The sequence below is a fragment of the Erinaceus europaeus genome, chromosome 12 (assembly GCF_950295315.1).
Source record: "Erinaceus europaeus chromosome 12, mEriEur2.1, whole genome shotgun sequence".
Classification (NCBI taxonomy): domain Eukaryota; kingdom Metazoa; phylum Chordata; class Mammalia; order Eulipotyphla; family Erinaceidae; genus Erinaceus; species Erinaceus europaeus.
Window position 1 is genome coordinate 90,224,991 of NC_080173.1, and position 26,512 is coordinate 90,251,502.

General features: G+C 40.5%; 1 protein-coding gene across 1 annotated transcript in view; it reads left to right on the forward strand.

The window, feature by feature from the left end:
* Positions 1 to 26,512, forward strand: part of DNAH9 (dynein axonemal heavy chain 9) — a 340,864-nt gene that overhangs the window by 160,191 nt on the left and 154,161 nt on the right. The window contains exons 37-42 of the mRNA XM_007522773.3: positions 3,211 to 3,384; positions 4,005 to 4,212; positions 16,178 to 16,343; positions 21,434 to 21,536; positions 22,551 to 22,790; positions 24,953 to 25,114. Coding sequence (XP_007522835.2) covers positions 3,211 to 3,384; positions 4,005 to 4,212; positions 16,178 to 16,343; positions 21,434 to 21,536; positions 22,551 to 22,790; positions 24,953 to 25,114 — 1,053 coding nt within the window. The remainder of the gene's footprint in view (positions 1 to 3,210; positions 3,385 to 4,004; positions 4,213 to 16,177; positions 16,344 to 21,433; positions 21,537 to 22,550; positions 22,791 to 24,952; positions 25,115 to 26,512) is intronic.

The window sequence follows — 26,512 nt, forward strand, 5'->3', positions numbered from 1 at the left end:
AGCCAGTTCCTTCCTAGGCTGGTGGTAAAGTTTAAATTAATAGATTTTTTTTCATTATTTTAATTTGTTATTAATGGTATGTTACACGTTTGTAAGATTACAGTGTACAGTTCCACAACACACACACCACCAAAATTCTGTATCCCTATCCTCCCCAAAATAACCACCATAGTTTTCACAAGTCTGAAAAGCAGTTTTCTTGCTTCTGCTATATATAAATGTTTTGTTTTTTTTTTTTTGGCAAGTTCATGTGAACCAAATCTCTAGATTTCACATATGGGTGAAACCACCTGGTAGTTTTCGTTCGTCTCTTTACTTATTTTGCTAATCATAATCACCTCCAGTTCCATCCATTTTGTCCCCAAAAAGCACACAATACCATCTTTTCTGATTACAGAATAGTAGTATTCCATGAAATATATACCCTATAACTTCTTTAGCCAGTCATCTGTTGTTGGGCATTTAGGCTGCTTCCACTGTCTGGCTGTGTGAATAATGCACATAATGCAGCTGTGAGCATAGGGTACCTGTGGTACACCCAGCAAGAACACATGGTACAATGCATAAGGACCCAGGTTCAAGCCCTGACTCCCACCTTCAGTGGAAGGTCTCTCTCTCCCTCTCCCTCTCTCTCTCTCTCTCTCTCTCTCTCTCTGCATCAAATAGAGTCAGTCCCTCATCTGTCAGTTGCTGGAATGTTAGACAACACCTACTGTTGGCTTCTTTTATGCTGGTGTGAAACATGCAGAGGAAATAAGAATGAAGATCTTTGATCGATTTTTTTCTTTCTCTGTATAGAAAATTCAAATCCACTTAACTCTTTTTAAAAGGGCATGAGAAAGTATCTCTCTAGGTGTTCTGGGCTCAGAAGCACTTGGAAATATTGGCATCCATGCTGGCAGTTGGAGAGGGGACAACTGAGAAAGCTTTTAGCCACAGGGGATGTTCAAGACCCCCACACACAATCAGCATTAAAGGCAAACACCAAAAATAGTTCTGTAAGTTGAAAAGTAGGAAGTTAGCCATCATAGTCACATCAGGAACACCACTGGTGCTCACATTTAAAAGGCTGTCATTAAAACAAAGAAGAAACACAAAACGGAGCTCATAGTCAAGTAGAAATTATAGTTTTTAAAGAGAAAACATAGAAAATGCTAACTAAATATTTCACAGTAATCTTATGAAATAGTGTCTCCAAAGTAAATTATCTCTTAGCACCACATTGGGAGACTAAAAGCCAGGCTTTAACTTCCAATTCAGTCATATTTTTCCACAAATGTAACCTTGTGAGATTTTTTTCCTTTTCATATAGAAAAAATAAATCAATAACTTTCAGTAGCCTTGAAACTTAGAGCATTGTGAAGAGCAAACAAGGTATAAAGCAATCTAAACTTAATGTTGTCAAGTTTGAAAGACAGAGAAGAGACTAGAGTATTATCAGAATCCAAAAGAGACAGGGTCTTGAGAATGGATCTTTTAAGTTCACTGCTGAACTGACACTCAAAAAGGCTGAGGAAATGTATCAACTAGTCAACGTCTGTGTCCAGAGGAAAAGCAGTTACAGAAACCAGATATTCTACCTTCTGCATCCCATAACAAAGTTTGGTCCATACTGCCAGAGGGATAAAGAAAAGGGAAGTTTCCAGTGGAGGGGAAGGGATATGGAACTCTGGTGGAATTGTATGGAATTGTTCCCCTCTTATCTCACAATCTTGTCAATCGTTATTAAATCACTGGTGAAATAGCAAAATAAAGAAAAGAAATTTAAAGAAATAAAAGTATACAAATATAAACAAATGAATTAACTGAGAAAGGGCCATTGAATGATATAGCAAAGTTGATCTTGTGTTTATACTAACCAGTTATAGTCAAAGGCTAGGTCAAAGTGACCAACTACTGGCAAGCATGACAAGATTGCTAAGTTTCAGCTAATGACGACTGAGAAACTCACCAGGTCTCTCAAGGTGGAGTTGGGGGGGGGGGGGAACAAGAAACCTCCCACACACTCTCCTTCTTTCTCTAGTTGCATTCATCATCAACCTAAAATCTAGGTTTCATAGAAAGTTTTTGTGAATTTCATCATGAGTTTACAATGAGGATTGTTGTAGAGAGTAACACCAAGGAGACACAGCATCCCCTTAATATCAATTCAAATTAGAATAAGAAAGCAGTCAGGTTTATCCTGGCCTTTGGACCCATTTCTAACCTCATGTTAAAGAAAAAAAAAATTCAATCCTACACACTCAATTGATAGATAAATAAGAACTTCTGTTTCTTCCAAGTCCAGATTTGTCACCTGGTCTGTCCAGTCTTTGAACTCCATATTTATACTGCCCTTCAGAATCACTTTCCAAAGTGTTCAATATGACCCATTTTCCTTTTTAGAAAGTTTTCTAGGCCTATGTGTTCAACAAGTGGGTTGAACCCCCCCTCCTAAAATTTTGTCACTAGAAGATAGGTTTTCTTGGGACCGGTTGAATGTACAGGACACCTGTGCATTTTGATACATGTGTACATGCTAAGACCCAATGAGATAATCTGAGTAAACTGAGCACACTGTCCTATCTTATGGGTTCATGATCTTAAATGTATGCTGTAAATTTGATGTCTCTACAAATGTATTCTGGCAGAATGACCAGTGTAACTTATGCTGCTCCCAGACTTGAAAATTCTAGCTCTTGAAACAACCTTGAAATACTTTTCTAGACAACTTTATTTTACAGATGAGCAAACTGAGTCACAGAAAGGCGTGAAGTTCTTCTCAATGTGCCCCTATGTCAACAGTCCACTATGTAATCATTCCTTCCCTGACTGCCATCCTGGTAATTAATTACTCAGTCTTAGGAAGAAATAAGAGCTGATTTATCTCTTTGGAAGTTCTTGGCCACACTTGTCCATCTTGTGGTCATAAACTCCTGCTATCTTCCATGTTCTTATGCTTCTCTGCTCCTCTCAACCCTTCCACCCTGAGATGGTTCGGGTATGTCACATGGATGATGACACGTCAAAGGTTCAGTCACTTGGACAAGCATGGGCATTCTCTACTCATTGGACTGATCATTGGGGGAATTCACGCCTTCATTGGATGAGCAGGACCATTAAGCAGTCTTGCATCAGTACGGTCACTTTGTGTTTCTCTCCTTGATCCTACTTATCCAAGTTCTTTGGGTCTTATAGACCCTTCCCTCCTGATGTGCTTTGTTTCTGCAGCTTGTGGACTACAGGGCAGAGTTCAGCAAATGGTGGCTGACAGAGTTCAAGACAGTTAAGTTTCCTTCTCAGGGAACCATATTTGACTACTACATAGACCCAGAGACTAAGAAATTTGAGCTCTGGTCCAAGCTCATCCCCCAATTTGAATTTGACCCAGAGATGCCTTTGCAGGTAAGTATGGCTGAATACCAATGGTAGGTGTGCGTGGTATTGCCAAACCCCATCACCTCTGAGGCAAGAGGGTTAAAAGGACAAAGCAGAAGATTCTAAACTTTATTAGAGAGGCCATAGGAAGGCAAACAGAGCTGGTAAAATAGAGGAGATGCTACCTACCCAGAGACTTACTTACAGTATAGTTTTATTTATTTGCCTCCAAGGTTATAGCTGGGCCGTGGTGTCTGCACAGTGAATCCACTGCTCCTGGAGGCCATTTTTTCCAATTTATTGGCTATGACAAAGATAAATTGAGAGAGGAGGGGAAGATCGAGAGGGAACGATAGCCACCTGCAGACCTGCTTCACTGCTCATGAAGCATCCCCCTTGCAGGTGGGGAGCAGAAGCTCGAACCTGGATCCTTGCACAGATTCTTGCACTTCATGCTATGTGCACCTAACCCGTAGCGCCACGGCCAGACTTCCACAGGATAGTTTTACAATGGATATTCAGGAAGATACTCCTGAATGAGTTTCAGCATGTCAGCAGAATTCCCTCTTGTGAAATGCTCCAGAGTGTGTTGGTGGCCATCCTGTTCTCCCATGACCCCTGACATCTTTCTCACGTGCCCATTCCAGGCTTGTCTGGTGCACACAAGTGAGACCATCCGAATATGCTACCTCATGGAGAGGCTTATGGAGCGGCAGCACCCAGTCATGCTGGTGGGGACAGCGGGCACAGGCAAGTCAGTGCTAGTGGGATCTAAGCTGGCCAGCCTGGACGCTGAGGAATACACGGTGAAAAACGTGCCGTTCAACTACTACACCACATCTGCAATGCTGCAGGGTGAGGAGGCCGCCGGATATAGGGGAGGTGCACGGTAGCTCTGGTCTCGAGCACATCATCATTCAATACCTTGATGGCAAAGGAAGTGAAACCCCCTTTGAGAGATTTGCTTGTGCATAGAGTCTTCTGGCACTAAAAGCAGAACCTTTAAAAAAAAATTCCAGTTAGACCTGCCTTGTAGATGAGGAAACCCAGGCGCTGGCCAAAACGCTTGTTGGACTGGTAAGATAGTTTACCTGCACTGTTATGCTCACAAGCCATGTTCCAACCTGGTCCCCACAGCACCAGGGGTGGGGAGAAGCTCTGGTGTTGTGTGGCGGTAACTTGTCCTCTCCCCTGCTCTCTCTCTGTCACTATGTAAGCAATGAAGCCATTTTTCTCTCCTCTCCTCTCCTCTCCTCTCCTCTCCTCTCCTCTCCTCTCCTCTCCTCTCCTCTCCTCTCCTCTCCTCTCCTCTCCTCTCCTCTCCTCTCCTCTTCTTCTCTCCTCTCCTCTCCTCTCCTCTCCTCTCCCCTCCCCTCCCCTCCCCTCCCCTCCCCTCCCCTTCCCTTCCCTTCCACCCCCCCACCTCTCTCTCTCTCTCTCTCTCTCTCTCTCTCTCTCTCTCTCTCTCACACACACACACACACACACACACACACACACACACACACACAATTGTTTAAGGTCACCTCAAATGGAAAGGCCAATATGGTGCATTCATTCTTCTGACCACTTGAGTATGATTTTCATTACATGTTGACACACTGAACTGATAGTGAAGACGAAGCCTTCTGGGCTATGGCTCTTGAGTCAGTGGCTCACTGCCAAAGACATGTGCCCCTTGTCTGAGTCAGTTCCTCTCTTGACTCTCTTTTGAGATTGGTCTTCTTTTGTATAGGGACACCCAGCACTTTTATCACAGAAATGACTTCCTTCTAAATAAATGCTTGAACCCACCTCCCAACAAAAGGAGACTGGCAGTGCTTATGAGAAAACCTGCCTGCTGCTAATCCTCAGACAGTGACGGTCCTGTCTCATGATTTGACTCAGCCTTGACTGTCTCAAGTGAGACTGCAGTGCCTCCCTATAACTAGAATGCTGGGTCTATGAAAAATTTTTTAAAATTGGTCTATGAGCTGTTTGTAAACTGGAAAATCTCAAGGCATAGTTATAAACATGGAAAGTGAACCTACGGGCAGTAGCACAGTGAGTTAAGCGCACAGGGTGCAAACCTCAAGGACTGGTATAAGGATCCCAGTTTGAGCCCCCAGCTTCCCACCTGCAGGGTAGTCACTTTCCACTTCTCTCTGTCCTATCTAATAACAACAATAATAACTACAACAACAATAAAAAGGGCAGTAAAAGGGAAAATAAATATATATATTTAATAAATAAATGTGAACCTAGAGGGGCCAGGCGGTGGTTAAGCACACACAGTGCTAAGTGCAAGGGCCCACACAAGAATCTGAATTCAAGCCCCCGGCTCCCCACCTGCAAGAGGGACACTTCACGAGAGGTGAAGCAGGTCTGCAGGTGTCTTATATTTCTCTACCCTTCCTCTCTCAGTTTCTCTCTAACCTAGCCAATAAAATGGAAAAAGTGGCCGCCAGGAGCAGTGGACATACTACCATCTCTGAGCCCCAGCGATCATCCTGGAGCCAAAAAAAAAAAGTGAACCTAATACTTGTTCCAGGTGTTCAGCAGCTTGCAAATCGGATTTCATTTAACTCCCACTGAGTTTGGGCCTTTCTTACCCACCAGGTCCTTCTGTTAGTCCCTGTCCTCTATGAGCCCCGGGGATCAGTCATTCTGGTATTGTCATTCTGCTACCTTCCCTAATTTCCTTCTAAGAGACCAGCTCACTTCCGCCCTTCCTATACCATTTTTCTAGGTCTTCCAGATTAGAACCACATCCATTCCACATGCTGGTAGGAACAGCACTGTCACTGCTCTCTACCTCTCTCCTAAGTGCTTGATGCTTATTGACAGAAGCTCTGATTGTCCCAACTTCCTAATCCGCAATAGAAACACTTCACTCTTCCAAACTAGTGTCTTGACTTCGTCTGCTGATCGGCTGGTATTTCATACATTCCTCTCAATCTGGCAACTGACTGGGTCTTCCTATTTGCATGTCGGCCAGACAGAGTGATGCTGTGGAGATTCGTGTTGGAGTTTCAGTAGTTTTCCAATGATACGAGCACCTTTGATTTGAAATGCAGAAGATGCTTCAATTTTGGGGTGACAACAGCTATAGGCATGATGTAGTTTTTAAATTTAGTCTGCATTATCTTTTTTGTTTATTTATTCCCTTTTGTTGCCCTTGTTGTTTTATTGTTGTAGTTATTATTGTTGTCGTCTTGGATAGGACAGAGAGAAATGGAGAGAGGAGGGGAAGACAGAGGGGGAGAGAAAGACAGACACCTGCAGATCTGCTTCACTACTTGTGAAGTGACTCCCCTGCAGATAGGGAGCCAGGGGCTCAAACCAGGATCCTTACGCGGGTCGTTGATTCGTGCCACCTGTGCTTAACCCGCTAAGCTATGGCCCGACTCCCAATCTGCATTATCTTATCAATAATTTTATGCTAAAATCTTCTTACGTCTACAGAGTCAGCAAAGTAAATTATGCTACATGGGCTGACCAATTTTTTATTGTTTTATTTTTTTAATTAGTGATTTAATATTGATTTATAAGATTGGACGAGGTATAATTATAATAGGGGTATAATCCCATACAGTTCCCACTGCCAGAGTTTTGTGTCCAGTCCCCTCCATTGAAAACATCCCTATTGTTTATCTCTCTAGGAGTATGGACCTAAGTTCCGTTTGGGGTGCTGAAGGCTGGAATTATCTGACTTCTATAATAGCTTTCTACTGGGCGTGGGTATTGGCAGATTGATACATACACTTGGTTTCTATCTTTTCCTAGTGGGGTAGGGCTCTGGAGAGGTAAGGTTCAGGAAACAGTGGTAAGGTCATCTGCTTAAGCAGTTAGGGATGGAATCATAGTAGCATCTGGAACTTGGTGGCTGAAATGCAGTAAGATGGAAAACAGGACAAAATGTTCAATAATCAGGAACTATAAAGCAGGAATAGAGGAGATGAAAGTAGGGACTTCAGGGTGGAAGGAAGCTAGAAAGTCTATTTTAGGAATATTCCTAGGGCCTTTGTCTTAGTAATCTTTGCTTGAGCTTAATAGCTAACGTTGGGGTGGACCAGAAATATGGCGTCAGAGTTGAGAACAGAACTAGGAAGCAGGATTAGAGAGTTGCTTGCAGACTTGAAGATATATAAATGTAACTAACTGCTTACCACAGTGATCTATCCCAGGGCCCATATCCACTCAAATTTAGCACAGTAGCCTGTACAAACTCTGAGTCCCAGTCTAACAGCTCACAGTCCATAATCATAGCTGAACATTCTAGGTTGAAATGACTCATTTCAGAGCTAGTCTTCCTTGAATGGCCAACCTCTCTTTGGAGAGTGGAGCAGTCCCTACTATTTGTTTGCTAATTTCTTCAGAGTAAAGATATCTGACCTGACCAATTCTGGGCTTTCAGAGCAATGTCAGTAAATATGGAATTGGGAAGAGTACAGCACTTTGTAGCACTTTTACCTTCCAAAGATAAAAGATGATACTATTCTCAAGAGCATAGATTAGAGTAAAATAATTTAAATGCCATGAACCTTGAGTGTTTATTACTGTTGTATAATTTATTTATTCATTAGTTGGTCTAATTTATTTTTGAGTAAAGTCTGTGTGCAACAACCAGCTTGGAAAATACCCTTTTTATTTGGAGCAATAAAAAGTATCTTCAGTTAATCACTATAACTCAATCCTTATTTCCATAAGTCCTCAGTCACCATAATGCCCTGCAATGTCATAGCCATTGTCTTCTCTTACTTGCAACCTTTGGCCTTTTACTTTGGTCATAGTTCAAACAGCTTTGCTTATTTCCCTACTTAGCCTAAAATACTTTAGAAGTAGTAAATTGGAGAGAGAGTACTAGCAACAGTTAGAACGACAGGAGCCAGATAGCTGGTATCCAAAGAGAAACAAAAAAACACATGAGAAACTCAAAAGGCTTTTCTGGTGTTACTGGAACAACAACAACAAACAAACAAAAAAACAAAAACATACTTCCCCACTCCATCACGAATCCATCACTGGTTGCTTCTTATTGTTTTCATTGCTCTTTGTAGTTAAGACCTTGTGCAATTAAGGAAAGATCAAATACAGTGTGATAGCATCTACTTTAAAGGACAGGTAGTAAGTGCACCTTAGTAAGTAATGTCTTACTTAGTAAGACATTCAGGATGTATGATTTTGGTGGCAGAAGACAGGAAGTAGCCTAATTATCCCTATGATAAGATGCCAACCATTGAGGAGCTTCTGTACGTAGTGATTTGCAACTATTTCCACTTCCTTGTTGAGTGAGAATTGCAAGATGTTGAGCAGTGTGTGTGATGTGGTCCAAATTGTGTTTTGTTTAAAAAAAGAAATACATAAAAATGTACATATGTATGTGCTAACATTTATGTGTAGACTATCTCCAGAATGGCACACAAGAAATTGATAACAGCAGCTGCCCTTGGCAAAGGGAACTAGATGCTAAGAGTGGGATGGAGAATCACTTTAAAAATTCTGAAATGTCTTAAACATGCAGAAAAGTACAGATAATAGAACAGAGGTCCATGTCCCCATCACAGTGACTTCACAGATGTTAAAATCCTGTCACTTTAATATGGATCTTAGCACTGTAAATAGATGCTACACAATAGCCCTACCCCTTCCTCTTTTCTGACCTCCATTAACTGGAGTACAAAAAAAATAATATGTACTGGGCCAGTGAAATAGCTCACTTGGATAGTGATCTTCTTGGCCATAGGTACAATCCAGGTGCAAGCATGGCCCCCCACTATGTTGAAGGAAACTTTGACCATCACTGTCAGTCTTCCTCTGCCTGACTGTCTCTATCTAAAAAGAAAAAGTCAGTGTGTATCATTCAAAATGTGGTCTAACCTCAAAATGTTCACTGTGAAATATGTGTGTTTATCTTACTGAGGGGTGGAGTACCCTGTAAATGTCAAGCAAGCATAGCTAGTCTAACTCATTTTAAATAGTTGCATTCCTGATTTTCTCTCTGCTTGATTTTTTTTTTTTTTTAAGTTCCCTTGGCTGGGACAGGGAGAAATTGGGAGAGGAGGAGAAAATAGAGAGAGGGAGAGAAAGATGCACCTGTAGACCTGCTTCTCTCTTTCTGAGGTGACCCCCCTGTACCAGGTGGAGAATCTGGGCCTCGAGCTGGGATCCTTGCACCGGTCCTTGTACTTTGTGCTATGTGTGCTTAAGCTGGTGTGCTGCCACCCGGCCTCCTCTGCTTGATCTGTTTAATTGTGAGGATGGTATGTTGAACTCCTCAATATTAAAACTTATTTTGGTTATTGACTTTTTTAAATCATCGTTTGTAGATCAATATCATTGGTCTTCACAGTTGCATATAATTTTATTATCCAGGAAAAAAATCACAATTCAGTTATCCATTTTCCTACTAAATGGCAACATTTATAATATATATTTATATTATAATATATTATAATATAAGAAATATAAATTTCCTTATATTCCTATAAAGAAAATTAGGAGTAATAATCAACATATAAAAATACACTGTGAATATTACAATATATAGTTTGATAAGATTTGAAATGTTTGAGTGTCCTTGAAATTACTTACAATAAAAATAAAGAAATATTTTTTTACCTATGAAACTTCCCCTTGACCCTCTGCATTTTGTCCTCCCATGGCCTTCCAGTCCTGCCCCATGTCTAAGAAACCACTGATTCGTTTCAGTGTTTCTGTCACAGTGAGTTAGTTTGCACTTTCTAGAAATTTATGTAATGGAATTATACAACTTATGGTATACTCTGTTTTCTTTCTTCCTCTTTTTTTTTTTTTTTTGGTCTGAATTGTTACTACTCAGTTTGATTTTGAGATTTATTCATTGTTGTTAAGTATATCAATAGCTCATTCTTCTCATTCCTGAATAGCAAGCTAGAATATGTAAAACTCTTAAAAATTTCTACCATACAACAAGTGCTTAGTCAATGGAGGCTATTGTTACAACAATATTAAAGTCATTATCAAATTTAAGAATATATAAATATTATACAATGATTTCTTTTTTTCTTTATGAGGGAGTTAATGGTTTACAATGGATAGTAAAATACAGTAGTTGGTACATGTTTACCACTTCTCAGTTTTCCACATAACACTCTAACTCCCCACCTAGGTCCTCCTCCGCCCTCATGAACACTCTCCCCCACCCCAGAATCCTCTACTTTGGTGCAATGTACCAGATATACAATGATTTTTATATCCATGCTACCAGAGGAAAAGGAACACAAGCAAATTACTTTTACTTAAAAAAAAAAAAAGCATTTAACAGAAACAGAAACCACACTAAAACAAAGAAAATGGTTTTGGGAGAAATGTTTTGACTTTCAAATGGGTAGAAACTGCACCCAACAGGTCACTTCACCAAGGTCTCCAAGGGAATATTTTGCAGCTCATTCATCCTGCCATTCTCCTCAAAATTAGATGTTCTTTTATAGAACCGGCAGCTGCATGATAATCCTTACATCTCTCCTCTCTTTCATTAGATTTGGCTCTGGGGTCTCTGCTGAATACTTTTCCAAATACAGATTCAGAACCTCTTTGAATAAAAATAGGGGGTTAGACTTTTAAGGCATTCACAGTACTCACCAATGTACACAGCACATGCTTTTTCTAATGTCTATATTGTGCCAAACCTTGTACTAAGTTTTACCCATTGCATTAACTCACCAGACTTGAATGTCTAAGTTCTCGGATTCAATCACTGGCACCACCATACGGCAGAATTGAGCAGTTCCCTGGTCTGTCTGCCTCTCTCTCTGTTGCTCATTCTGTCGGAGGTAAATAAATCAATAAACCTCTTTTTTAAAAAGACAATGTCCACTGTAGTGTGATTAAAAAAAAATCTCTGTATATGCCTTTCAGAATTAAGTGTCTGGGACAATCCTTTAATCCAAAGTAAACTTGGATGTATACCAGTAATCTGAAATGAAATGACTGAAATGAAATGACTATAGAAATTAAACACGAGTTTATAACAGAGCTTCCAAGTAAGCAACTTACTAGGTAATGTGTGAGATACATTTTCATTTGTTCATAGGAAACTATGTCACCTATGATTATTGGAGCAAATAACATTTTGAATATATTGTTATGGAATCTTTTTTATTCTTTGTTTTAGTGGGTCCAGCTTCTCTCTACTTTCATTCAGTCTGAAAACAGATCTCACCGGGGAGAAAGGATTCAAACTTAGAACTTCAGCCTTGCCAGCTGACTGGTCTACCAGTATTCTAGTGCTCTAGCTATGGCAAGCACTGATTCCCCTTTCCTGTAGTGTTTTCTGACAGAGAAGAAAAAGCTGTGGAAGTGTTACTTCCCTTCACTACCCTTAATTGTTCAGAGATGACTGGGTCTAGATTCTTGCAAGTCAATTCATCAGTAACTCATGTACTCATAAACACAACACACTGACTCATTAACTTTGCTATCTTGCTCCACTCACTCAAGTGTTTTTGGAGTATATTTAAACTTTACCTCAGGTGCATTTGCACTTTGATTGGGAAACTAGTTCTTCAAATTGACTTCCCATTGCATCGATTGTAGAAAGTGCTTGAAAGTGAAACCACTGTATGTGGGGTTGTTAGCAATGGATTTGGCTTAAAAATATGCACAACACAATTGTAAACTTGCTTTTCAAAGATGAATGTACACCTTCTACATGTGTTTACACATTTACAGTGGAAAGTTTCTGTCCTCCCCTGGGGATTCAAACCTGGGACCTCCACTTTGCTACAAAAACTTCTGCTAAGCAAAACTTCTGCTACTAGGCCACTGGTCTGTCTGCTATCAAGGGCTGATTCTCTTTCCCTAGTGTTCTCTGTCAGATGAGAAGAAGTTTTGAAAGTAGTGTTTTCCACCCTAACTACCCTAATAAAAAAATGGAACAAGAGGCTGGTCTAAGGTTCTTTGTTTGTCAGTAACTTTTGCAATCCTCACAACCTTTAACACAGTGACTGCATACTGGTGTCACTCTCTGCAATCTGCTTTTATGCTTTGCACAACACTATCAAGATCTTTTGGCAGGTATTTCGAAGCACGTTGTCTCTGGGATTTTACTGGGAAATGAGTTTTTTTCACATCTTCTCTTAATCCCACAGAGTATAGAAAGTGCTTGGAAGTGTCAACACCAAATCTGGTTAGTCTTGCTGTAGGTTTGGTCATAATGCTTCACAGTAGGCAGCCAGCACTTTAAAAAAAGAGAGAAAGAAAGAAAAGAAAAAGGAAAGGAGGGTGGAGCAAGAGTAGAAACTTTTTCATCTAAAGATTAAATAAATAAATAAAGTCAAATAGACAAAGTTGGGAGTTTGAGTCTCACAGCCACAATCACCCACTCTGAGTTAAGTTTCTTTGTATATTCAATATAAATGTTATATATGTTATATAATTATAATCTGTTGATTTTTCTCAACCCAATCTTAGTGGCATCCACCTTTTCTTATCATTGGGGAAACTATTCTATCATAGTTGCTGGCACACAGGCGCAGTTGTTGCCTCCTGTTCACAGATATCTGCACAACACTTCCACCACTAACCCTTCACCACCCCGCAGTGGACACTGGATGCCCTCCCTCCCCCACCACTCCCTACTTCAAATTGGACCCTGATTTCTCTTTTTTTCCCTTGCTTCTTAAGTTCCACCTATCAATGAGCTCATCTTCTAATTATCCTTCTCTCTTTATATGATTCCTTCAAGTTCCATCCAAGAGATGGAAATGAAGACTATTTCATTATTTCTGACAGCTGAGTAGTAACCCATTGTGTATATATACCACATCTTGCTTAATTACTTGTCTGCCATGGCTGCTTTTATGTTGAGGCCATTGGAAAATGTGCTGCTGTGAACCTCAGAGTACATAAATCTATGTGTGTGTTGCGTGTCTGTGTGGTTTCTTAGCATCACTAAGAGAGAAATTGCCCGGTCATAGGATAGATCCATTTCTGGTGTTCTGAGGGAACTTCCCAACTCTTTTCCACAGGCCTTGAGTCATTGTGCATTCCTACCAGCAGTGGGAAGTGTTCCTTATCCCATATCCCAGTCAGCACTCGTTCCCATTTGTTCTGAATCTTGCCAGTCTCACAGGGTCTGCGGTGGTCTCTCATCGTTGCCCTTATTTGCCTTTCTCTGAGAATCAGTCACTTGGATCATTTTTACATGCATCTGTTGGTCATTCCAGATATTTTTTTTAGTGCAAATTCTATCCATGTCCTCTCCATTTTTAATATTGTTGTTTGCTTTCTTGTTTCTCAATTTTGCTAGTTTTTTCTATGTTTTGGTTATTAGCCCTCTGTCAGTTATAAGACACATGAATTTATTTTCATCAGATGTTTACTGAATACATGAATACATGTTCCTGGACAGAAATAACACACTATGCTAGCTATCAAGCTCAGGCATTAATTTTTGACTGAATTCATGGACCTCATGAGACATACCTAAAATAGATTTCCTAGCTTCTTTTTTACACTAAAATCTCTAATTTCAGCTCCTCTAGTCCTATCTTTTGGTGCCTGTTTATTAAACAATTGGTCCTATTTTATGTCTTACCATCTTTCAGCTACCAGGTTGCATATGTTACTAGGATTCAATCCTGATTTCCCTGGACAGACAATCTTACCAATGTGCCTCATAGAACTTCACCTCTCGAGAACCCTACCCCACTAGGGAAAGATAGAAACAGGCTGGAGGTATGAAATGACCTCCCAATGCCCATGTCCAGTGGAGAAGCAATCACAGAAGCCAGAACTCCCACCTTCTGCACTCCAAAAAGAATTTGGGTCCATACTTCCAAGGAAAGGTTTCAGTGGAGGAGATGAGACACAGAACACTGGTGGTGGAAACTGTATGAAATTATACCCCTATTATCTTACAATCTTATAAATCATTATTATATTACTAATAGAAAATTAAAAATAAATAGCGTGCTATAAATAATAACCCTGACAACTATGAAATAAGGAAACTGAAGGTAGTTTAAATGTATTTCTTTTCTATCTTTGTTTCAACTCTTTGGATCATATTCTTGTAATGATGAACTCTTAAAAGATTATTATTAAAATACTGCACACATTTTACTATCTGCTATCTAGGACAGCATCTCATTCCCTCGTTTTGATCAAACAGAATGATAAAAGTATTCAAAATATTGATATATTCCAAGTGGTAAATTCTGATCAGTTATCTTATTTCTTACTTTATTATCCATGGTGGAAGTATTATTTTTTCCAGTTGTATCTTGTTCCCTTATCCTACGAGGTAACAAAATAAGAAATAGCTGTAGGGAAGAATTTATACTTAGTATCCACAAAGGTACTGAGAGATTGCAATCCTGAAGGTTAACAATCATTATTTTAGGATTCAGGCAGGTACTAGAAAATTCCCTAAGACTGTTGTTTCTATTTTACCTCAGTGGAAACCCCAGGAGGTGAACACTCAGAGACCACTGTTAAAAAAGGAAAACTGTAAAATAATATAGCAATGTGAATGGAGAATTTATTAGTGGTTTCCAGGGTTGGGTAGAGATGTTTGTGTGGGTCTAAAGAATTCACATGAGAGAATACTGTAATGATTATCCTGAGGGCTACACAGACTAGATGTACATGTATAGATTTGAATAGGAATACATACACACAAATCTCTATGATTATAATGTAACTAAATCTAGAAATTTTGCCACTGTGAAAAAAATGGGCAAATATATAAATCTAGATAGATAGTTACAGAAAGAAGAGTCGACCCATATCTGTGACCTTGGGAAAACTACTGCAGTTTCCAATGGAGGGAATAGGGCTTAGAACTGTAGTGGTGGGAACAGTGTGGAATTATATTCTTGCTATTTTATAATTTTGTAAATCAATATTAAATCACTAATAAAATATTTTTAACTTAATCATCTCTCTTATAATCTATGAGTATAAGGGCTTCCCTGGAATGGAAACCACAAACTTCTTATTCCTATGCTTTCATAGCTAAAGAGAACAAACATACCCTGGCTCTGGCTATATGGAAATTTCTTCCCGTACCAGACCTTGATAAAGCTACTTTCTGTTTGTAGCTTTTTAAACTCAGAAAACAGCAGATGGTAAATATGATAAGAGGGTCATCTCCTTCAAAGCCTTGCTACTTTTTTTTTTTTTTACATTTGTATCTTGACTGCATCTTAGCAACGTTCCTTCTTTTTTAAATCTTGGTTCCTCATTGGGTTGATTCTTCAATAAGGATACACTGACTGTGTAGTGATGATATAAGGATTAAGTAACATCTTAATGTTTACAAAACCTGTAGTAGTGCATACACTGAGATACTGAAAACCTGATTAAAACTGTCACCAAGATTACCTTATTTATGATAATAACAAACCTTTTTTTTGGCCTCCAGGGTTATCACTGGGGCTCTGTGCCTGCACTGCGAATCCACTGCTCCTGTTGGTCATCTTTTTTTCCACTGTTGTTGTTGAATAGGACAGAGAAATTGAGAGAAGAGGGGAAGACAGAGAGGGGGAAGAGAAAGATAGACACCTGCAGACCTGCTTCTCCACTTGAGAAGAGACCCCCTGGCAGATGGGGAGCCGGGGGCTTGAACTGTGATCCTTACACGGTTTCGAGCTTTGCACTCTGTACATTTAACCCAGTGCGCTACCGCCCGGCCCCCCGCTAATAACAAACTTTATCCTCTATCCCTGTAGAATGTCTGAATTATGTGTAATAGTGGCTGTTGGTTCGCACCCATGAGTATACTGCCCGTTGGCTTTTTCCTGACATTTCAACTGTCTTCTTGCCTCCTCCCCTCACTGTCTGATTCTCTCCTCAGCTGTCCTGGAGAAACCCCTAGAAAAAAAGGCTGGCAGAAACTATGGCCCTGCGGGCAACAAGAAGCTCATCTATTTTATTGACGATATGAACATGCCTGAAGTGGATGCCTTTGGGACAGTCCAGCCCCATACTATCATCAGGCAGTATCTGGACTATGGACACTGGTGAGCATGCACACAGGGGAGCGAGGGCTAGCGCGTGCAGGTCTAAGGTGATATGAGTTCCAAGGGGAGGGATGCCCATGCCAAACCACATTTCTCAGGATAGTCTTCCTTGCAGTGCTCTTCCAGATAGTGGAATTAATACACACATGAAATGTTAGGCCACAGGGGGTTGGATGGTGGCGAACTGGGTTAAATAGCACGAAGCACAAGGATACACGCAAGGATCCCAGTTCGACCCGCCGGCTCGTCAGCTGCCAGGTGGTCACTTCACAAGAGGTGAAGCAGGTCTGCAGGTGTCTATCTTTCTCTCTCCTTCTCTAACTCCCCTTCCTCTCTCAATCTCTCTGTCCTATTCAATAAAAGTGAAGAAGAAAATAAATGGCCTCTAGGAGCAGTGAATTGGTAGTGCTGGCAGCAAGTCCCAGCAATAATCTGAAGAAGAAGAAAAAAAAAAATGTTTGGTCACGAAAGTTAGTGAGTTCTCCTCTAAGGGGAAAAAGGCAGCTTTTTCTTCAATATCTACCTCAGAATCCCCCAAAGCAGAATTAAGCTTCTTTCCTCTTCTTATCTTGGTCCTGTAGCTATGAGCAGGCACTTTCGTGCTAAGACTTAGCATACCATGTAGTACACCTGTGTCTTCAAGTCTTTCCGCAGAATAACTCACAGAATCTAGAGGAAACAAGTGTACCCTGACTCTATCTGATGATTTCTCCAGGTGCTAGACCTTGATGTGGTGAAGCTAGTTTGCATTTCTGGTTTCTATGTCATATATCATCACTTACATTTTAATGGGAAAAATTGTTCTGAACTTGACAGAAGAAAAACAAAATGCAAGTTATTGATCCGAGACAACTTTGCTCATCTTCTCATCTCATACAGAATTAGTTACTGAGAAAGAGTAGGAAGTGTAGCCAGAAAGGGCAAAAGTATACTTATACTTGTAACTTGGTTGGCTTTGCATTCATTCTTAAAAGTTTTTAATGGAGACCTGATATGTATAACCATCTACAATCTCCACATCTATATTCTAGCAGCTGAACTATACTGGGAAAAGGCAGAGTCTGATAATTAGTTTTACTTTATATTCATAGCAGGGCCAGGCAGTGGCACATGTTACAGTGAACAAGGACTCAGGTTCAAGCCCCTGGTCCTCACCTGCAGGGGGAAAGCTTCAGGAGGGGTGAAACAGGGCTGCAGGTGTCTCTCTGTCTCTCTCCCTCTTTATTCCCTCCTCCCCTTTTACCTTCTCTCTGTCTCTATCCAATAGTAAATAAACAAAAAAAATTTATATCCATGGCCACACAGAACTTAAGTAGAAAGCAGAAACTTCCTGGGAATTCTGCTGTATTATCTTAGTCTGTTACCATGTTTGCTTTCAGATATGTCTACTTCCTAGCTTCTCTTCTTTCAGTTTTCCCATCCATCTCGGTTGATAAAATTTCCTTCAGAAATAATACAGATGCAAATCTCTCTCTCTCTTTTTTTTTGCTTCGACACTTTACACGACTTACTTGCATCCCTAAGCACCTGACCCTTTCACTTCCACTGCCATCATTGTTCTACTCTGCTACCTTCTAAAATCCCCCTTTCCTTCTAACAGTCCACTATCTTCTTATTGACTTTTGTAGCATCAACATGGTAACATGTATACATTTCTTCTATTGTGTTAAATAATTTCACAATTACTGTTCTGTTTCTAGCTGTGTATCCAAATTTCTCTATTTATGCTCCTTCATTTTCTACTTATTCTGCAGCTCACTGTTAATGTTTTTTGTTTGTTTTTAGTTCTTCAAGTGTACTAGAGTCCTTCTTTAACTACTAACTGTAACTTGACTTTGAAATCCAATAAAGCTCCTGAGGTCACTTTCTAGCTTACGCTTTCTATAGTATTTGATATAGAAATCCTCTCCTTTTGGAAGTACTGGCCTCCTTTGCTTTCTGGGTATAACAAACACATCCCTAATATTCCTTCCACCCGTAGCTCTGTCCTTGAGGTCTGTTCTTTATTTCGGTAGACTAATCAGAATTTGTCCTACGTACGTTCAAACTCGCCCAACAAATGTAGACTTTCTTTTTCTTTTATTAGTGATTTAACATTGATTTTAAAATTATAAGATAACAGGGGTATGATTCCATATCTTTTCCACCACCAGAATCTATATCCCCCACTGGAAATTTCGTTAGTTCTCCCAAGATCATAGAGATGGGTTGATTATTATTTCCATACTATCTATATTTATTTATATTTGCCTGGTTTTTAAAAGATTTTTTAAAATTTTATTTATTTATTCACTTTTGTTGCCCTTGCTGTTTTATTGTTGTCATTGTTGGACAGGACAGAGAGAAAAGGGGGGGGGAGACAGAGAGGGGGAGAGAAAGACAGACACCTGCAAACCTGCTTCACCGCCTATGAAGCAACTCCCCTGCAGGTGGGGAGCCAGGGGCTTGAACCAGGATCCTTAAGCCGGTTCTTACGCTTTATGCCACGTGCGCTTAACCCGCTGCACTACTGCCTGACTTCCAATATTTGCCCATTTTTTTCCCTGTGTTCCTGCCTTCTCTTCCTTCCTAAGTCATAACTACTACTTCCAGAGTGTCGGGGTTTTTTGTTTGTTTGTTTGTTTGTTTCCTTTCCTCACTTCTCTCTTCAGGTTCTGTTCAAATTGGAGTTCAGAGCCCTCTGGTCATCTTCCTCTAACATTTACCCCTCTGGGTGTAAATGTACCGAAATTCTTTATGGAGTACAGAAGGTGGAAGATCAGGCTTCTGTAGCTGTTTCTCTGCTGGATATGGACATTGGCAGGTTGATCCATACCTCTAGCCCATTTCTATCTTTCCCTAGTGGGATAGGGCTCTGGAGAGGTGAGGTTGTGGGACACATTGGTGAGGTCATCTGCTTAGGGAGGTCAGGATGAAACCCTAGTAGCATCTGCAACTCAGTGGCTAAAAGGCAGTGAGATATAAAGCAGAACAAAATGTTTAATAAACAGGAAAAAACAAGAATATAGCAGATGAGAATAGAGATTTAGAGTGAAAAGAAGCAAGGAAGTCTATTTCAGTTGACTGCTAGTTCATAGTGAGGGTATGATCCTGAAGAAGCCCATAAGAGGGCTGCATTTAGCAGTGCCAAGCCAGAGATGTCAATGTTCAATCCCAATAATCTGGTGAGACCTTTCCCAGCACATGGGACTACCTAGCTCCACTTCAGATGGCAGTTTCTCTAGCAAACTTATAGATCCAAGATATAGGCTAGGGCTTAAGGAACTGGGTACATGTACACAGGTATCCATAAGTTAGGGACGACTATATATATCAAAGTAAAAGTGCCTAATAGGCTTCTATGATTAGACTGAGAACTAATAAACTCAACCATCTAGTAAAAAAGTCTAAAGATGGCACCATAAATTTCCTAATCATATATTTACTACTTAGGCTTAGACACCCTTCCTCTCCTATCCTATTTCACTTCCCTCACTCTATTCAACTAATTACACAAAAGAAAGTAAGAAACATCACTTAATCTCTCCTAACAGCATTATCATTATTATCACCCTTTAATAATCCTTAGAAGAAACACTGCATTCAACTGGTCAAAAGATATACCAGCAAAAAAATATTTATCAGCTAAAAGACAATTATTGTCCCTGTGACAACCTTTATTAGAATCACCAGACAAGTGAATGCAGTAAAACTCCAGGCTAACTTAGACCCCATTAAAATCCTGGGTGTATTTCTTCCCCAACTTGAAACCAGAGCCCATAAAACTAATGCTAGTTTGGATACACCAAATAACACTCAACACTGTAACAACTGGAAGAAAGCCTAAACTTGTCAAGTAAAGGGATTAGGAAAGCTGGAAAAGGGCAAGAGTCTGGCTCATTTAATGAAGGTCTTTTTGATCACTGCCAGGTTACCTCATCACCTGGGACCCGAGTCAGGGAATCCTTGGGTTAGCCCATGGATACAATGGGCCTAGACCTCTAGTGGATCCCTCTCTCTACCATCACTGGTCACTTCCATCAGAAATAGACTTTTTAAATTTTATTTATTTATTTATTTTCCCTTTTGTTGCCCTTGTTTAACATTGTTGTGATTATTGATGTTGTTGTTATTGGATAGGACAGAGAGAAATGGAGAGAGGAGGGGAAGACAGAGAGGGGAGAGAAAGATAGACACCTGCAGACCTGCTTCACCGCCTGAAGCGACTCCCCAGCAGGTGAGGAGCCGGGGGCTCGAACTGGGATCCTTATGCCGGTCCTTGTGCTTTGTGCCACCTGCGCTTAACCTGCAGCACCACCGCCCGACTCCTTTTTTTTTTTACTTTGCCTTCAGGGTTATTGCTGGGCTCGGTGCCTGCACTATGAATCCACTGCTCCTGGAGGCCATGTTTCCCATTCTGTTGCCCTCGTTGTTGTTATTGTTGTCATTGCTGTTGTTGAATAGGACAGAAAAAATTGAGAGAGGAGAGGAAGACAGAGGGGGGGAAGAAAGATAGACAGACACCTGGGGGTCGGGCGGTGGCGCAGTGGGTTAAGCGCGTGGCGCAAAGCGCAGGGACCGGCGTAAGGATCCCGGTTCGGGCCCCGGCTCCCCACCTGCAGGGGAGTCGCTTCACGGGCGGTGAAGCAGGTCTGCAGGTGTCTGTCTTTCTCTCCCCCTCTCTCTGTCTTCCCCTCCTCTCTCCATTTCTCTCTGTCCTATCCAACAACAAAGCAACGTCAACAATGGCAATTGTTGCAACGAGGCTGCAACAACTAGGGCAACAAAAAGGGGGAAAAATGGCCTCCAGGAGCGGTGGATTCATGGTGCAGGCACCGAGCCCAGCAATAACCCCTGGAGGAAAAAAAAAAAAAAAGATAGTCACCTGCAGACCTGCTTCACTGCAAGTGGAGAGCTGAGGACTCAAACCAGGATCCTTATGCCAGTCCTTGCACTTCGCGCCATATGCGCTTAACCCACTGCCTGCCCCTCCTACACTTGTTTTAATCATCCAAAACAAGTATAATAGGGCACATACTACTTTGCTTCATCAGGCAGTTATCTGTCAGGGTCCTCCAACATCTATCACCTATGGTTTCTGACTGTTTCAGGTATGATCGGAACAAACTCACCCTAAAGGAAATCATGAATGTACAATATGTCTCATGTATGAACCCCACTGCTGGCAGCTTCACCATCAATCCACGGCTTCAGGTATGGAATCGTGCTAAGTTTTATCTTGCCAGGACTTCTTAAAATGTTGTGTTATGGGACTGGGTAGTGGCACAGCCAGCTGAGTATACTCACTACAGTGAACAAGGATCTGATTTCTCCATCTGTGAAGGGCTACGGGGAGCTTCACAAGAGGTGAAGCAGGGTTGCAGACGTCTCTGTTTCACTCTCCTTTTCTTTTTCCTTTTTTTAAAATTTATTTATCTATTTTCCCTTTTGTTGCCCTTGTTTTTCATTGTTGTTGTAGTTATTGTTGATGTCGTCATTGTTGGATAGGACAGAGAGAAATGGAGAGAGGAGGGGAAGACAGAGAGGGGGAGAGAAAGATAGACATCTCGAGACCTGCTTCACCACTTGTGAAGCAACCCCCCTGAAGGTGGAGAGCCAGGGGCTCAAACCAGGATCCTTCCACCGGTCCTTGCGCTTTGCTCCACCTGCGCTTAACCTACTGCGCTACCACCCGACTCCTGCCTCTCTCCTTTTCTATCACTTCCCTCCCCTCTTAATTACTCTCTGTCCTATCAATTTAAAAAGAAAGGAAGGAAGGAAGAATAAAAATAATATTGAATTCTATATTGTGTGGTGGCTTGCATGTCTACTGGTACAGAGAAGCCCCTAGAGACTTTAAGTCATGCATATTTTAGAAAAAAAGGGGCCATATAGTTATTCTGATTTAATTCATTGTTCAGAATGAGAAAACTCCAGAGAGATGGGATGACTCTCCAAAACCATGTAGATAATCTCAAACACTTAGCTCTCTTCCTATGACCTCATATTGACATTTCTAACCAAAAGTCCAAAGCCTTTTCCCTCTTCAATCAGGACTGCTTCAATCTATGTTTGAGTTTAGTGTGTGAAACATGAGAAGACTGTAGAAATTCAGAGCCCTCAGAAAAATTCTTCATTATTGTATACAAATCCTGAAAAGGCGAATTTCTCTTCTGTGACAATGATGCCTAACTTTCGGACTCTCCTACTTCATGCTCCCTCATGTAGCGTCACTTCAGTGTGTTTGTCCTCCCCTTCCCGGGAGCAGATTCCCTGGCCTCCATCTACAGCACCATCCTGACTCATCACCTGAAGCTTGGAAACTTCCCAGCATCACTGCAAAAATCCATTCCCCCACTCATCAATCTAGCTCTTACCTTCCACCAAAAAATCGCCAACACATTCCTACCCACAGCTATCAAATTTCACTACGTCTTCAATCTCAGAGACTTCGCCAATATTTTTCAGGTGGGTTCATGTACTCCGAGACACCTTAGAAGACATAGTTGTAATGTATTTCCTCTTGTTTTTGGCCAACTAGTAGCTAATGAAAACTGCTTAGGCAAAGGCACATTTCCGATGGAACTATGAAGGTAAACAGAGTGCCAAGAGTTCCATGAGGAAGGATTTTAAAAACCTGTTTTCCTTAAAGGGGAAAAAAATCTGTTTCTTGATTACATTGTTTCCCATTAATCATAATTTAGCATTTCTGTTTTGGCTACAAGCTCAGCATTGTTTGAATTGTATGAGATTGGAGTCTGTGGGAAGTGGTAGATGATAGCATAACCATCATGTGAAACAATTTCCATGCCTGAGACTCTGAGATCCTAAGCTTAATCCCCTAGCAGTGCTCTAGTAAAAAATAAATAAATTTTTAAAAATTAATAGGTTTTGGGGAGTGATGGGAAAAGTGATCATAATGGCACAGACAGGTAGACACAGAGATGGATCAGAATCTTATTCCGTGCTGATTAAATCTGAGCATTATTTTTCCAGTATTGATGGTTTCTTTTCTTCACTCAGTGAAAAGAAAGACAAACAGATACAAATAAGTTTGAAATTACAGGACTTGTGTTAGCTCAATTCTAATATTGGTGGACTTTATTTTGAATGCAGAAAGGAAGTTACTATGTTGATGGATGGTACTAAAATGGTATTAAATGTATTATTCAAATGGTACTTAAGGTATTATCTGAAAAGACTGGTAAATAGTTGGAAGAATTCCTGTGGAATATAGAAATGGAAACCTAGTGGAGATGGAAAAAAATGGATTATTGACCTACAAAGATTAACTATATTTATGCCAGCAGTTGCTTTTCTGATTTTACGTAAGCAACTATCTACCCAACAAAACAAAATAAAGTAATTATTATTTGAACTGGAATTCAGAATACAACAGAGAAGCTACCTCTCCTCTCCCTTTAATGATTTGGATTGTAGTCATTAAAATTCTAAACTCTTAACTTCAGGCAGACCTGGTTTCAGAGCTATTTTCTGTATATATTCATGAAGATATACCCATCTTTGTGAATCCCAATTTTGTATTATATCCACTAAAATATCAATTTTAAATTTATGTCTACTAAAATAGATATAGCAAAAATCATTTTGTGGTATCATCATTAATATATATAGTTTGAAACTTGGAAAAATGATAACAAAGGGTCCAGGTGTGCGGGCTCTCACTCCAGGTTCCCCGCCTCCCTGGCCACTGGCGGCGAATGTCAGAGCGGTCTCCTAGAAGTCCTGGGGTGGCTCTGCATGTCAAGGGATGACATGCACGGAAGGACAAGCAGATAGTCAGCTCCAGGAGAGGCGTTAGCAAGGGGTGACTTGTTTATTGAGGAATAAAGGCAAGCAGATATACCCATAGCCCAGAAAGAAGGTTGAGGTAATCATTAACCCAAACACAAAGCAACAGGATGCATATTCATATTTTGACCTGCAAACTATTTGATCACAAGTGGAAAATTACCATACAAGGTTTGATCATGAGTTTCACAATGCATATTTCTCTGGAGGTAAATTACAGACACTTCAGGGCAGGGGGGAAGGGAACAGCTGAGCAACAGGATGTTTGTGGCAATTTTCAGGTTTGGCCAAGCACAATATACAGTAATTCATGGTGTTTGTTTTAAGGGGGGAGGAAGAGCATGTATAGAAAGTTAGCCTCTGCCCAAAGAAGCCATCTGTCATAGTTCATGAGGTTAGGGGGGACCTGCCATTTTCTTGACAAGGAGGGGGGAGAGCCTGGCGTCGACCCACTCAGATTCTCATGGAAACATAGGCCTGGACCTCCCAGACAGTGGGCCCACTTCTGAACACAGGTGGTGGTACACCTGGTAGAGTGTACATGTTACCATGCACAAGAACCAGGATTCAAGCCCCCAGTCCCTACCTGCAGGGGAAAGACTTTACAATCAGTTTCACACACACTATACCCCCTGAATCTTACAGTTTTGTAGACCAATGTTAAATAACTAACAATACAATCATCTCAAATAATTAAATGTACTCTGTTTAAAAAAACACTTAATCTAGTACCCATCACAAATCTGGCTTCCATAAATTTTAACTGTTATAGTTTCAAATTTCTGCTAATATTATTTTTTTGTCTACTCTTTTTAAAGGGCATTCTCTTCTCCTCAGTGGAATGTGTGAAATCCACACAGGATCTAGTAAAGCTTTATCTGCATGAATCCAACCGGGTTTATCGAGATAAAATGGTAGAAGAAAAAGATTTTGATCTTTTTGATAAAATCCAAACAGAAGTTGTCAAAAAAAATTTTGATGTGAGTATTGCCCCACCACTTTTTTTATACACTTGAAAATTGATAATTATGCAGGTAATTACCCAAATGATATAAATATAGCCCACAAAACAGAGAAAATTGGTTAATCAAAGAAAATCTTTCACTGTTTGCCAAGGTGAAAAATTCTATGACAAGAAATACATGAGGGGCTCGGTTGAGTGCACATGTTATTATGTGCAAGGACCCAGTTTCAAACCCCCTGTTCCAACCTGCAGACAGGAAGTTTCACAAGGAGCTCCAGTGGTGCAATCGGTTAGCGCGGTACTTATACAGGAAATTTCACAAGCAATGAAACAGTACTGTAGTGTCTGTCCCCACCCCACCCCCCATTTCCCCTTTCCTCTCGGTTTCTCTCTGTCCTATCAAATTAAAAATAAGACACATCGGGGTCGGCAGTAGCACAGGGGGTTAAGTGCACAGGGCACGAAGCACAAGGACCGGCATAAGGATCCCAGTTCAAGCTCCCGGCTCTCCACCTGCAGGGAGGTCGCTTCACAGGCAGTGAATCAGGTCAGCAGATGTCTGTCTTTCTCTCCCCCTCTCTGTCTTCCCCTCCTCTCTCCATTTCTCTCTGTCCTATCTAACAATGACGACATCAATAACAACAATAACCACAACAGTTAAACAACAAGGGCAACAAAAAAGGAAAATAAATAAATAAATAAATAAATATAAAAAATAAGACATATTTGTTATAGAAGCCCCATGAAGATCTGTGGAGATTATCTGACTCAGATCCTTGTGCTATAGTTACTCTAATAGCAATTCCCACACTGTCACAATCTCTTCTTTCCCAAGGCAGCCATGTTGAAACTTGTAGTGACAGGAAATTTGGAACTATTTAGATATTTGCAATCTTTGTCATGATTTTAAGGACTAGAAAATCAAATATATGCAGTAATAGATAAACATGTATATTACTATTGATAGAATACATATTATATATATATTTCCCTATTCACTCATCATAAATCTTCATAAAAACTTTCAAATATTTTTTTGTTTTTTATTAGTCATTTATTAGGTGATTTACAGGATTATATGATAATAGAGGTATAGTCCCACGCTATTCTCATCACCAGAGTTCTGTGACTGTCCCCCTCCCACCTATCCCAACAAATGATAACCATCATAGTTTTTTATAGTTTTTTTATTTGTTTGTTTGTTTGTTTGCTTATTTATTTATTGTTGGATACAGAGAGAAATTGAGATAGGAGGGGAAGATAGAAAAAAAAAAAAAAGAGATAGACTCCTGCAGCCCTGCTTCACGACCTGTGAAGCTTTCTTCCTGCAGGTGGGGACCAGGGGCTTGAACCTGTGTCCTTGTGTACTGTAATGTGAGCACTTAAGCAGCTGTGCCACCACCTGGTGCCCTCC